The sequence below is a fragment of the Lagopus muta genome, chromosome 7 (genome assembly GCF_023343835.1).
Source record: "Lagopus muta isolate bLagMut1 chromosome 7, bLagMut1 primary, whole genome shotgun sequence".
Taxonomy (NCBI): Eukaryota; Metazoa; Chordata; class Aves; order Galliformes; family Phasianidae; genus Lagopus; species Lagopus muta.
The window spans coordinates 10,103,382-10,117,251 of NC_064439.1; the positions used below are offsets into that span (position 1 = coordinate 10,103,382).

The following is a 13,870-nucleotide window of genomic DNA, read 5'->3' on the forward strand; positions in this document are numbered from 1 at the left end:
CATTAAGAATGTCTGGCACTAAATTCTGTACTGCAATGCTGGCTAGTAGTTTCACAATTTGTTCAGAAATTGTGACAGAATTAAATGAATACATAATCTTGTATTTAAAGGGGAAAGAGCTATCACTACCAACTGATACTGTACAAACACTGATAGTGACCCGTCACCAGAGGAGAAAGAGAGTAACAGAGCTGCACATGCATGTTAGCCTCTTTAGCTTGTTATACACAATACAAGATACAATATCCTCTCTAGCTATTAACGACACAATTTTGAGTCTACTAGTAAACTCAGCAGTGTAACAGACTAGTGCTGAGTGGAGAGCTTATTTCAAATAGATGCAATGTTAGAAACAAAAACAAGAAAATAATTGGTTATCTTTAAAAAATAAAACTAAACCTGAATTGGTTTATAAAATAATGGAAACAGTTGAGTTTGAAAATCAAAGACACTATGGTATTTGTTATTTTTAGTGTGAATGAAATAGTTACAACAGAAAACTAGTATTTGATGAAACCTGCATCCAGATAAAGCTGAAATGGACTCATACAATTTCATAAAAGGATCTGAAAATCCCCAATCTCCAGACTCAATTTCTAGTCTGTCCCACTGTTGGAAGCTGATAGGTGGGTATTGAGGGAACATGAAAATCCCCTACCTGCTCGGCCAGCTTCCCCAGCCTGTGAGGCTATAGCAGCAGGAATAGCAGGGATGAGGGAGAGAAGGAAAGAAGGTAACACAAGACGAAAATAATAGTAAAAAATGGGAATGAAGGGTGGGAGGAAAAAAAAAAAGAAGAGAATGCAAAAAGCAGGGAGTAAAATAAAAAGAAAAACAATGTCAAATACAGGAATCTTACAAATTAATCATTATACCATTAAAGGTTAAAAAAAGTAAAAAATGAGGTGTCAACATTTTAGTAGAGCAACAGAAGAGACAGCTGTAGACTGCTAACCTTGGACAAACAGACTTCAATGGTTTTAGGACACTACAGACAATGTTGTTAGTGGAAAACACGTGTCTAGCATACTGATTTATTTCTTATTCTTTCTTTCCTTTTTTTTTTTTTCTTTCTTTCTTTTATTTTTGTGAAGAAGTCGGTAAACATTGCGGCCTTGCTATCATTATGTACGTTCATTGAGACAGGTATTCCGGGTCTGTCATGTCATTACTAGAAGTTTGTACGTGATGTCCTGTGGAAACCATAAGAAAGCTCTCTTTGGGAGGAAAAAAAAATTAGTGTACAACAAAGAAAGAGGATGATACTTACGCCTTGTTTCACACAGATTAGCCTGCTCCTAGAGTGAAATAAAATCTAGGCTTCTGTCATAAGCTAATTACTCCAAGATAATAGCTGAATGGAGCACCTTCATAGTTCAGTAAGTCTTCATTCTTAAGTCTATTTGCCACTATACACAGTGTAATACTTACATAAAACAGTAAAATTAAAAACCAATAGAAACCCATCTGTTCACCACCACAGTCGATAATGCAATGAAGACGCAACACACAGTGATGACTTCTACAGTGCTCCTGTGACATGGAATACCTAAATGCAGACGTTTACTGTGGGACTTGCCCTACAGCCTGAGAAAATGAACAGTTCTCAGAGCACTGCCATCCCACATCCCTTTCATCAGACTTCCTGATTCCCACAAAGTTACAGACTACATGAATTTGCCACAGCAGCATGTAAAAATAGGTGTATTTTAAATGTGGGGGAAGATGAAGCATTTTAAAAAATAGAATGGATCTGCTTTTTACATTGCTACCCCGAAATAGAAATATTATTAATAATCTAGATTCAAGACTGCAATGTAACTGCAACAAAGCAGGAGAACTGCTGAAGTTTATCAGTCATATAATTCACTGCTTATGACTACACTGTAGGTCCAGAGAGGACTTTGTGTCAGAGCTTCATATGGCTTTTAACTAAGGCATTAAAAAACAGCAATCAACCTGAAGTCTCAGCATCATTTTAAGGAAGCAGAATCCAAAGCATGAGTGACTGACTCCATTTGTCAGTGCACAATTACTTAGTGAGAGCATCTGTCATGCTGCTAACAGGAAAACCACAACATCACCACTGTGGTATCTGATACTTAGGACATGAGAGGTAGCATTCAGAGAAATGAAACAGACTAGAAACCATTTTCTGTCTGAAACCTCCTACATCACCAATCACATCCTTTGGAATAAACAAATGCCTTGCTCGCACACACTGTGTCACCAGGGAACCATCCCTGTCTCATCCAAGTGCCAGGCACGCGTGCCAAGCATTTATTCTCTGGGAAAATACTGCAGATTGGAACTGCACCAAGGACTGCCAGGCCAAGTTAGCAGGAGGGATGACCATGTGCCAGTACTCAGCCTATATCCCATTTCCACCGTGCAAAGACCCATCTGTGTGCTCTCCCCTGCTTCCCTCTCCAGAGCTAAAAGCCATCAACCAGGCAAGCAGAAGTCCCAAGAGTTTAAAAATAACTGTATTGTTTTGTTTTGCTGCCTAGGGTTGTGGCATCAGTGTTTATACTTCTGAGTCTACTCCTGCTCCAGTGATGCTCAGAAATAAATCTTTTGATGTATATGTAACAATTGCAAGTAGAGAAGCACAGCAGCTGGAGCTGTGAAAAGAAAATCATAGCATGACTCATAAGAAAGGTGGGAAAACTGAATTGGAGAGAACTCACCCAGAGCTGTGCCACATTGCTAGGTGTGAATCATATGTCTGATAAAGTGTGTGCTCTCCTGTATCGCTCCTCAAAGCAATCCCCTACCACCTTAACGTGGATGACTCTCCCGAAAGCGTGATCTGTCGCTAAGTAAAAAGTAACATCGCCTTTAACCCCTACATTTACTAACAATATTGCCTTTGCTAGATGGTGAGGGATTCATTTCATGGCATTTCAGCCATCATAGAAGAAAGTGTGACTTGTAAGGCAGGAAGTGTCCCCTGATGGTGATGAATCTCATTCCAAGATGAGCATGTAAGATACTGAAGGAAATTCCCTTTGGATCCATTTTTTTGTCTCCACTGACTATAGATGGGTAGATGAGATAACTTAATTGGTGCCTAACTTAAAGGTGACTTAAATGAAGCAAAATGAATCTTGCTCCCCTGCCCTAGCGTGTGCAGATTAGTTAGTACATTTTAGAGACAACTGAGGAAAATTGAACAAAATTCTTCCTTAACTGAAATTAAGTAGGAGGTTGAAAAAAAATTCTATTTATTTCAAGTGTTAAATGGAAATTAGCTAAAATCCTAGAGAACCATCTGTGCTGTTGTAAGAAAGCAGTTACTTTTCATATCTATTTTTCTCTCTCTTAGAAATGCAGAGATGCCAGTTAATGAGAATTAAAATATGCTGGATAAAATCTTTTCATCTTAGAAATACGTGGACAGTTATTGGTGACCATACATCTATGAAAAGTCAGATATTAGTGGTATTTAATTCCTAAAGATGGAGAAAATTATTTATTTTCAAAAGCATATCTCTAAAAATCTAGTCCAAAGTGATTACATCAAAAGAAACATTGCAAATTTGCTCTAGATTTGAGCGGAAATGAATACAAATGATACTGCACTAGTCTGCCAGTGATCCTAATCCTGAAATTATGATTCATTTGGTAGGCTAAGGCTCTTTTGTACTAAAGAGATTATGATAATGATTTCCTTTTCAAAATACCCTTTAATAAAAGGTCAAATTCTGCTATGAAGTTTTATACACACACGCATTTCTTCTTCTCAAAGGGGTGGAAAACAGTGAAAGCATTTCAGAGAAATCAGTATACTTTCCCCTTGAAACACCTGAGTCTTAATTGATCTCACATCTCCCTAAAAAAAAAGAAGAAAAAAAAAAAAGGAATTTAAGTGAAGAAGGTATCGAAGGCAAAGATCAAATCCAAGTTGCCTTAGAGGCAGTCCGTGGAGAAGAAATACCAGATAGATTTTTTGCCACTAAAGTGCCACAGGTGAACATAGAGATATGTGTACAAGAGTAGATAGAAGTTTACTAATGAGCACATGTATGGGAACTGCTGAGTCACGGCCTGAACCTATGATTGGTCACCTGAGGCGAGCCATGAGTCAGCCAGAGGAGCACAGGTGAAGGCAATTCACCTGTGCTGCCAAAAGGGGTGGAGCCTGGCTGCACCTCTCCTAGACCTATTTAGGAGCTGGCTACCAGTGGGGAAGGATCGCTTCTGGAGATTGCTTCTACTGGTGTTTTGTGGATGAGTCCAACCAAGGGTAAGCCTTCCATTTATTCTCTCTTGTTTATTTTGTGATTATAACAGCCTAATATTCTTTGATTGTACACTTGGCGAGGAGGCCAAATATACTACAATTTACATCATGTCTTTTCTTTGGAATTTCTATAAATAGGTCAAGGGGGAGCACAATACTCTTCTAGAGAAAATGATTCCAGGGCAGATTCCCAGGATTTGTGGGATCACCCTATTATGAGCTAGCAATTATCATTGAAAAATGGGGTCCCTTGCACATTATGGGCAGTATCTCCTCATATCGCATGGCAGATTACTTTCAGGATTTTAGCAAGCATGTGCTCATCACTAAAGAAAGACAACCGGCTGCCTCCATGGTGACGTGGCCGCTATTAAGTGCCTTAAATCATGCGGAAATAAGAAATAATACTTTAGAAAATGAAAATCAACTTTTGAAAGACTGTATGGAAAAACTCAAGCAAAAGCTTGGTGTATGAACAGGGAAGAAGCCAATTCTACATCTTCCCATAGGCTAAGTTCATAACATTTCAATAAATGATGACCAGACTCCTGAATCAACAGACTTCGTTGATCAGGAAAATAAAAAATCCAAATCAGATCTTGAATATCCAATTCTGACCAATCCACTGGAAGTCCATCCTGTCATAACCCAGGATGGGGAAGAAGAAGAAAAAGTGCAGGACTGACCAGCAGGGGTGCCACCTGATCAGTGGCCCCCTGCCCAGACTCATTTACATGTAACGGCCCAGCCCTACACGGCAATCGTATTGATGGATTTAGAACAGCGATTTTGGCAGAAGCCTAGAAAAAGTGTGCCAGCTTGGTTGTTAAGACTGTGGGATTCTGGGGCAGAAAGTGTCTTGGTGAATGGCCCAGAAATAGCCAAGTTGGCCACCCTGACTGTCCATCCTGCTCTCAGATAGAGGTTATATGCAGGTAATCAATACCTTGATGAAAACCATTCTATAATAGAATGGCTAATGGCAGCCTGCCGTATGGTATGGCCGAATAAGTCGGACATACCTTTACATATAGGCATGTGGTCCTCCATGGAGGACCTCCAGATTTATATCTGTGAAGTGGGTGTAAGAGAGGCTATCTAGGAAGACACATTTGATGGCCCTGATATGGTTAAATTTTCAGCAGGAATGAGAGATTTCATTTTACAGCAAGCTCCCTCCCATCTCTATGGTACCCTAGTCTCTATATTAAATTCCCGGTGGCCTCAGAAACTGTAGTCCAGCAGGCTGCTCAGTTAGTGGCCGACTTGGGAGAAACAGAATGCCTGTGGACTAGGCGCAACGTTCGGATGTTGGAAGAAGCAGAGGTCCTGCCAGTAAGTAAAATAAAAATGCTGGCTACTTGAGCTCCTTAATCGGGACCTATAAGGGTCTCCTGAAAACAAATGTTTAATGATTTAATTTGGGCTGGGGTCCAATTTGCTAAGATTGACCGCCAGCCCAACCACGTCCTTCTCCAGAGGAGAAGGACAATCAAAAATTCCAGAACTACCCTAAGAAATCAAGGGTGAGGGTTATAGAGAAAGTACCAACAACAACATGGAACCTAGAAGACTTCATTGTTCCAAACAGGGGGGGTAAGAAAAAAAAAAAAAAAAAAAAAAAAGCTGCCTCAGGTGTCTCGGGCCACAATGCCTGAGCCACCAGAAGCAAAAGAATTGGCCGTAGCTCAATTGATGGTGTGACAAGGGATGTTAGTTCCTGTAGGGCCTCCAGACGGGACCGGAGGCTCTATGTAGAATTAACGATTTATTGGTCCCGAAAAAAATATTTAGAGAGTTATGGCATTAGTGGACACTGGAGCAGAAACATCAATTATATACGGAGATCCGATGAAATTTGATGGGGACAGAGTGATGATTGGTGGTTTTGGGGAACAGACTATTCCTGTCACCCATGGTTAAAATTGGGGGTTGGGTGTCTCCCACCCTGGGAGTACAAGGTATCTATTGCCCCAGTCCAAGAATACATCCTGGGCATAGATATTCTATGGGGTCTGGCTCTCCAGACAACCGTGGGAGAGTTCAGACTTAGACAGAGATGTATCATTATCAAGGTGGTGCAGGCAATATTAAGAGGCCATGCAAAACATGGGCCTATTTGCCTATGGGACACCTCAAGTCATCGAGAGCGACCAAGGGACTCATTTTACTGGTGCAACGATACAGCGCTGGGCAGAAGAAAATAACATTGAATGGTGATTCCACCTGCTATGTAATCCAACGGGGGCAGGCCTCATCGAATGTTATAACAGTATTCTTAAGGCTGCCCTGAAGACAGACTCCCAGTCCCTGCAGGGGTGGATGAAAAGACTGTATGAAACCCTGCGGGACCTGAATGATCATCAGGTAAGACCCCAGATTGGTAATGAAAATAATCTTCTGCTCCCTGCCCCTGAGAATTTAGATCCGGGTGCCCGTAAAATAAAGTGGCCCTGGAAGATGCAGGTAGGACCCAAGTGGCATGGCCTATTTGCACCTTGGGGGAGACTGTTGGAGGTGGGAGGCTCAGTAGTCCCTCCAGTAATAGGTACACGGCCTACTGATATTGTGGTCAACACTCCGATCTTTAACGATAAAGGGAGCCCCATCATGTCCCTGTGGCAGATTAGGACACCTCCTTTGGTGCCTGATATCGTTAAGCAGCCACAGACATCCGGCCAGAAGGTGTGGTACAGGCGGCCAGGACGTGCCCCAGTACAAGGGGAAGTGTTGACCCAGGGTAGAAGTACGGCCTGTATCTTGGCCTGGAGAGCAGACCTTCCCCTCATGGTACCTCTGAAACATCTGTATTACTCCCTGTGAGTCTGTGAGCCTTCAGGACCACCGGATGGTCTGCATGGGACTGATGGAACATACAACGGACCTGCACCTCAGGACCTCATGCCTCCAGTCACATCATCGAGCACTGGCCCATAGAAGAATATAGACATCCACTGATCATCACTCATCTTGAATTGTACCAACACACGTCGCGATAAAAATTGTATAAGTGTCGCGATATAACGGATCTCTGTATTAGGGAAAGCTTACCCTTTTGTTAACCTGATCATTGGTTCACGCCATGAAGGGGTGGAGTGTATGGGAACTGCTGAGTCATGGCCTGAACCTCTGATTGATCACCTGAGGAGAGCCATGAGTCAGCCAGAGGAGCACAGGTGAAGGCAATTCACCTGTGCTGCTGGAAGGAGTGGAGCCAGGCTCCACCCCTCCTAGACCTATTTAAGAGCTGGCTACCAGGGCAGAAGGATCTCTTTTGGAGATCGCCTCTATTGGTGTTTTGTGGGTGAGTCCAGCATAAGGGTAAGCCTTCCATTTATTCTCTTTTGTTATCATTGTCCACTTTGCCTAACTCTTTTGTTTATTTTGTGATTATAACAGCCTAATATTCTTTGATTATACAGCATAGAATAGGATGGATAACTTACTGCTGTGAAGGATGGAAACACTGGCTGATCTCATGGATTATATGACTTGGAAGAAAACATGCAAAAGTAGGTGCTATTGACTCAACTATCTTTTGTTTTTTTTTCCCCACATTTTTATGCAATGTGAATGTGAAGAATACAGAAATCCAGATCCATTTCTGGAACACAGCAGAGACAATCTTAATTTAAGGAACACTGTTGATCACGGATTAAAATACATTCTGTTCCTCAGCCCAGAAAACAAAAGAGCCCACAAGCTATTCTGGAAAATCACTAGCCATAATCTTCCAGACCATTTAGAAAGAGCTTTCATGCTAATTCAGCATTGTCTTTGGCAGTGTCTCCACCTGATGCTTCAAAGGATGCCATTCTGTATCTTTATGTTCTCTATCAAGATGACATGTTTTACAGTAATGCTTATAACTAACATCTTCAGCTATATTTCACATCCCTTTAGAACTTGCTAAAGTACCCTTAACTCTGAATGGTTTTTGAAGCATTTACTTGGAAGGGTAATGTTACCAAATATAGACTTTCTGAAGTGACTTTTTTTTTTTTTTTTTTTTTTCCCAACCACACCATTTTTTAGATAGTATATGGTTTTAGTTTGTCCAAAGGACTAAAATGTAATATATCAGAACAACTAAATGAAGGCTGCCACTAAGCTGTATGATCATCCAAGCTGTTAATCACCTTACACATTGTGTGCTGGTCTGAAATTCACAGTATTGTCAATAATATTCCTTCAGAGAGTTATCCAATTTTACAGTTTGTTGCAGTACATCTCCCCATCCTCCTTACTAGGAGCATCCCTTTGGAGTGCCCTAGCCGTGCCTTCTCCCAGCTTCCTGCACTCCCCCAGCCTACTTGCTGGGTAGAGCAGACAGGCAGAGTGAGAATGCTGTGTGCCACTGTCCTGCAATACTGAGACTGCTGGTGTGTTATCAGTGCTGTTTCAGTTACAGATATAAAGCACAGAATCATAAGGATTGGTATGAAAAAGTTAATTCCATCCCAGGCAAACCCAGTACAGCATTTTTTCCAGCAAGGCTTACTTGAAAGCCTGGGCATTGAATCTGGCTTAGCATCATCTTCCTGTTTTTTTTTTTTTTTTTTTTTTTTTTTTTTTTTTTTTATTATTTGTCCTGAGCAAATGACTTATCTCCTACGTGAAGGTGCCACCATTTATGAACAGATTAGAGACTCCTGCAAGTCTAAACAGGAGAATTTCATTAGTGGCAAGCAAACTTTTGATGTTAACCTGTCTTTTGTTTTCTTCATTTATGGTTGGACTAGATGATTTTAGTGTTCTTTTCAAAACTTAATGACTCTATGATCCACATGGACCAGAAGTCAGCCAGAATTCATGGTACTTTTCAAAAGCAGATCCATCACTGCTGCTCAGGGGAACTGGTGTACCCCATCCTGATCTGTTAGAGAAGTCAGAGCAGTTGGCCATGGATGTAGCCAACTATAATTTCCTCCTTTTGTCTCCTCTGTAAAGACACCCAGCTGGCATTTCAAAATGGCGAAAGAGACAGGAATGAATTAGAAAGCAATCTTTATCAAGTAACTAGCTCATTTTTCTTTGTTTTCCTTTTGCGTTCAAAGGAAAGCAAGAGTCAGCCTTGCTACCCATTATGCTCCTCCCATAATGAGGATGTTTCAATTTGCTTGGATTGCTGACTGGAAAAAGACACCAACCTGCACTTGCTAACTGGCCTGTACTGGTTCATTCTGAATTGTGCTGTCTCAGGTCAGAAGATTTCCTAGATGTTTTTTGAGATGTCCTCTCAGCCTTGTCACTGAACAGCAGTCTAAATACAGGGAAAGAAATAAAAAATGCCTGTATCCTTGAAAAGAAACATTAAGTAGAAGAGAATTTAAAAATACAAGAGTGTGTCTTTATTCTAAACTCACGACTGAAATATATGGAAGACCACTGCTTGAGTTCATTCAAGTTTCTGACCTAAAGGATCTATTTTTCTCTCTAGACTATTATTTCTTAAGGTGGTGGTGGTGGTGTTATTGTTTGTTTGAGAAAAGATCCTCTGTTCTGAAGGATCAAGTTGTTACTTTTAGACAACAGGAGATTTTCATGAATGTTTATTCTTTGAGAATACTTACAGCAGCAATTACAGAATTTCAAACTACAGAATTCTACCTCTGGGACACAGAAGGACTTCCAACTCTGTTCAATTTTGCCTTGTCATCTGTTTGATAATAATAATTAAAGTTGCCCTGGGCCAAAGGGAGATGGTGCTGACAGTCAGAGAGAAAGCAGTATTGGAGAGGTGGCCTATCTCCTGCATTCGTTTTCTGATAGACTTAACAACAATGTTGAGCAGGGCAAGAGTTTAGGCCCACATAACACAGAGAAATATTGGTGTGTGCTGAACCCATCCCCTGCATTTGTCACATTTTTCTGGATAAAATAATGGATGACGATCAGGGAAAGAATCACAATTGTCTTATCTGTAGTGTCACTGGGAAGATCTGGTTCTATCTTCCAGATCAAAGTAATTATGTATGTGACATGCTTAAGAAATTCCTTAGTGTAAACCAAGGATAACTGCCAGATGTAAAACACGGGACACACCACAGGGAGCAGAGGCCAGATATACTGGGGAGACAGTGACCTTGAAGAAGGGAGAGACATAGCAGATGACTAAACGGATATGGAACTTCCCAGCCAGTGCAGAAGATTTCTCCTGTATGACTTTAAAATATTATAAATTGGTAATTATGTTGTATCAGAGTGAGACACCTATGGCATTATTATGGGAGAAGTATGTAAAGTTCTGATACCAGAGTTGGAAGGACAGGAAGAGATCAGGATTCATAAAAATGAGAGAGATCAGGAAGAAAGTCTTAAGGTTGTTCATCTATATATCAAAAACTAAACTGTGTAGTAAAGTCAAGATAGAAATGAAATTCTTTATTCTAGATCAGAAAAATGTAATAAAATAAAAATTGGTGAACCATAAGGCCGTGTAAATTTACATTAGAAATAAGGCAGAAATAATTCAAAATAGGACACATTATAAAAAGGCAAGTTTACTGTCATCACTTGGAGTCCTGAAAGATAAAATGACAAGCTATAGTTCAGACAAAAGCTATTAGCTTAATGTAGCTATCACTGGCTGAAAAGCTAGAAGCTATTAAAAGATTCAGATCAGATAGTTGCAGTGCTCCATCTGTCCTTAGAATCACAATTTGATAAAGATTCCTGGAGATTGCAAGTTAAATCCTGTATTATCCATGTTTACTTTCTTTTGATTAGTAAACAAAGCAGAATGAAAGATGCTGCAAAGTTATTTTTCATTGTAAGCACTAAATTGCATGCAAAAAATATGTATACAGTTAACAGTAAGAATTGGAGTTATTTTCTGAACAGAAGAAATCAATTTTGTAATATATTAAAAGTAAGCACTTGCAAACAGGATTTTACATTATATGACTAAATACTACTTCTGGAGTAAAGAGTACATACTCTGCCACTAGCATGCATTTTTCTGAATTATGCTATTAATGGGCAGGAAAAATGCTATGAATGCAACATAAAAGGGATGAATACAGTTCCCTATCAAAGCAACGAAAGTTACTACCTAGATATGGAAGAAGAACATTATGTACTAAATGCATATTCTTAATATGTCTACAAAGAAGCAGCCAAAGAGAATCCAATGAATGTTTCTTAGCGAGAACCTCTTTCTCTAAACAACTATTAATTTGAGCTTAAGGAGTGAAAAATCTTACCTGCAAACATATGGCCAGGTTAACTCTACAGCCGAGCGATGTGCTGACTGCCCGTGGATGGAGGCCAAGGTCTTTAAATAATTTTGAAAATGACTGAGTAAGGGCTATCCGAGGTCGTTCTTCAGCCACTACTACACATGTCCGTACACGTGAAAGGTCCAGACCTCTTGCCTAAAAAGAAGATAAAATGTTAACAAAGGCCCCAGGTGGGCAGATTTAGAGAAAAAGGTCAGCAGTACTTTAGAGAGGAAAAGAGGTAGAAGTGCCGGTATAATTTCAATCTTTTCTTGGAGCTGGATGGCCAGATGACAGTCTAGTAGCTGTAGATGAGTGGACATACATGCTTGGCATTTCAATATGAGCATTTAGGAAGACTTGGACATCCTTCTGTAGAGAGGCAAGGCTATTTTGCAGTATTAATTCAGAATGCCATTTAATAACAGCAAAGTGGAAGTGTTTCCTAGCCTTGGAGAAATTGATTAGGAAATGATTAAGTGAGGATGGTAAGGGCTGGAGATAACGTAAATGTCAGTACCCAGGATCTAATTATTTCAGTAACACACTGGAAATTCTAGATGATTTCAGGAGCATAACTATCTACCCGGTTTTTCATTTTGGCTTGAAAAAAAAACCCAGAAGATACATCCTCATTCTCCATATAGTACTTCTATGTATGCAATTATTTAACTGTAAGAGCCATGGCCAAATAAGTACCTTGTGTAATCGTGGAATTCATAATACACAATAACCAATATACAATGTATTAATCCCCAGTTATCATGGACTTTTGCACCTCTGTTTTCCAACATATGCCTGTTAACACAGACTGCAACACAGATCAGAAAGCGTAGGTAAATAAAAGCTTTTCCTTGATGTTTAAAAGTCCTGTGATCTGAAGCAGAAGGACTAACATTAATACACAGCCTTTGGCAAGGAATAATAATCGTTTCTGTGGATGCTGCCCTTGCCCTTCAACCATTTCCTCCTCAATGCATATGTTTAGCACAGCCACTATTGGCAGAGAAGACTCAAGCACTGTGTGCACTGCAGACGGTGCAGAAGGACCAAACCACTCACCTTCAGTGATTCTGTTTGTGAACCGAGTCCCTTAGTACAGAGTTCCATGACCGAATAGGAACAAAAAGTGTCTCTCACTTTGTATTGACTCACAGCAAGAAGCCACAGAGCAGGATTGGTCTCCAGTTCTGAGGGAGGAATCAGAATAGACTGGTGTCCTGAATAAACGCTGTAAAGATACAAGATTTGTTAACACGTGCTAAGTGCCCATGCTTGCAGATGTTTACAAGCTACATACAAATACTACTTAACTCAAAATGCCAGTGGACCTTGCTGTTAGAACTGTACCAAGGAGAGCAAAATAGCTGGGTTATTGACGGTGCTAATAAACAGCATTTTGATATCAACAAAAAATACGTGTTGCCCACAAATAATTGAGATTGAATAATTACCATTTTAAGACACCTCGATTAAAAGAGTACTTGATTACTTAACATGGAAATAACATCTCTCCTGCTGAGGCAAGCAAGTGGATTGCAATCATTTTCAAAGGAGTAAATCTGTCCTCAGTTTAATAATACCTGGGGCTTTAAATTTCTACTGTGAAAGTTTTATGAACTTTTAAAACCCAAATATCTTCTATTTATTGGATACCCAGGGAGCACCAGTGTTGAGAAAAAAGCAATTACAAGGGTCCTGGAAGGAAATAATTATGTCAGAGCTAATTTCTGTTATACCCGAGATTGTCCCCAAGGGAAAGAAAATCCCAGTTTGATGTCTTTATTTCCTATGGGTCCCGGCTTGTTCATTCATCTCAGACAGGCTGATGTACAATCACTTTTACAGGCTCTTTCACATCTTAATCCATGATTTGTAGATACTTCAGAATATCAACTGAACTATCAGCTGATCACTGATCAGAACAGTCACAGATAAACCTCCAAATCACAATAATTCTGAAAAAGGACCGTAAAGCCCTAGAGATTTACGATGCGCAGGAGAGAATTTCATTTGTCACTTGAAAAACTGAAAAGCCACTTCGCTAAAGTAAAGACATCATTTTCTAATCCAAGTGCCCGAGGTAAGACACAAGGTGGTTCTGTGTTTTCAGGAATTGGAGCATCTCCGTAACATCTGACATTAGGAAGAAGATACACATCATGCAGTTTTTGAACATGTGATGCTCACACAATTTCCATCCTTGGCAAGTGAGTGCCTCCCACTCCCACACCTAAGATCAGAGCGCTTTCAAAAGTTGTGCAGTTTGGAACGATCTGCGCGCAACTTGGATGTCTTTACACGTAACATATATAGGCATAAAAGGTGCACAAGTCCTCCCCAGTAAAAAGTAATAAACCAAACTGTTTAGGTCTACTGGAGTAGGAACCAGAAGATGCCACAG

General features: G+C 40.2%; 1 protein-coding gene and 1 long non-coding RNA gene across 8 annotated transcripts in view; one reads left to right on the top strand and one right to left on the bottom strand.

Annotated features, from left to right (window-relative positions):
• DIP2C (disco interacting protein 2 homolog C) overlaps positions 1-13,870 on the bottom strand; it is a 288,797-nt gene that overhangs the window by 27,316 nt on the left and 247,611 nt on the right. For 5 of the 7 annotated variants that reach the window (XM_048952277.1, XM_048952275.1, XM_048952281.1 and 2 more), the window contains 3 exons: positions 12,529-12,697; positions 11,452-11,622; positions 659-688 (listed from right to left, as the gene is read on the bottom strand). In XM_048952277.1, coding sequence (XP_048808234.1) covers positions 659-688; positions 11,452-11,622; positions 12,529-12,697 — 370 coding nt within the window. The remainder of the gene's footprint in view (positions 1-658; positions 689-11,451; positions 11,623-12,528; positions 12,698-13,870) is intronic. The other 2 variants (XM_048952276.1, XM_048952278.1) reach the window with 1 other exon arrangement.
• LOC125696511 (uncharacterized) lies at positions 705-11,437 on the top strand. The gene is made up of 3 exons (XR_007378365.1): positions 705-4,249; positions 7,669-7,758; positions 9,304-11,437. It is a non-coding gene; the product is annotated as an uncharacterized LOC125696511 (long non-coding RNA).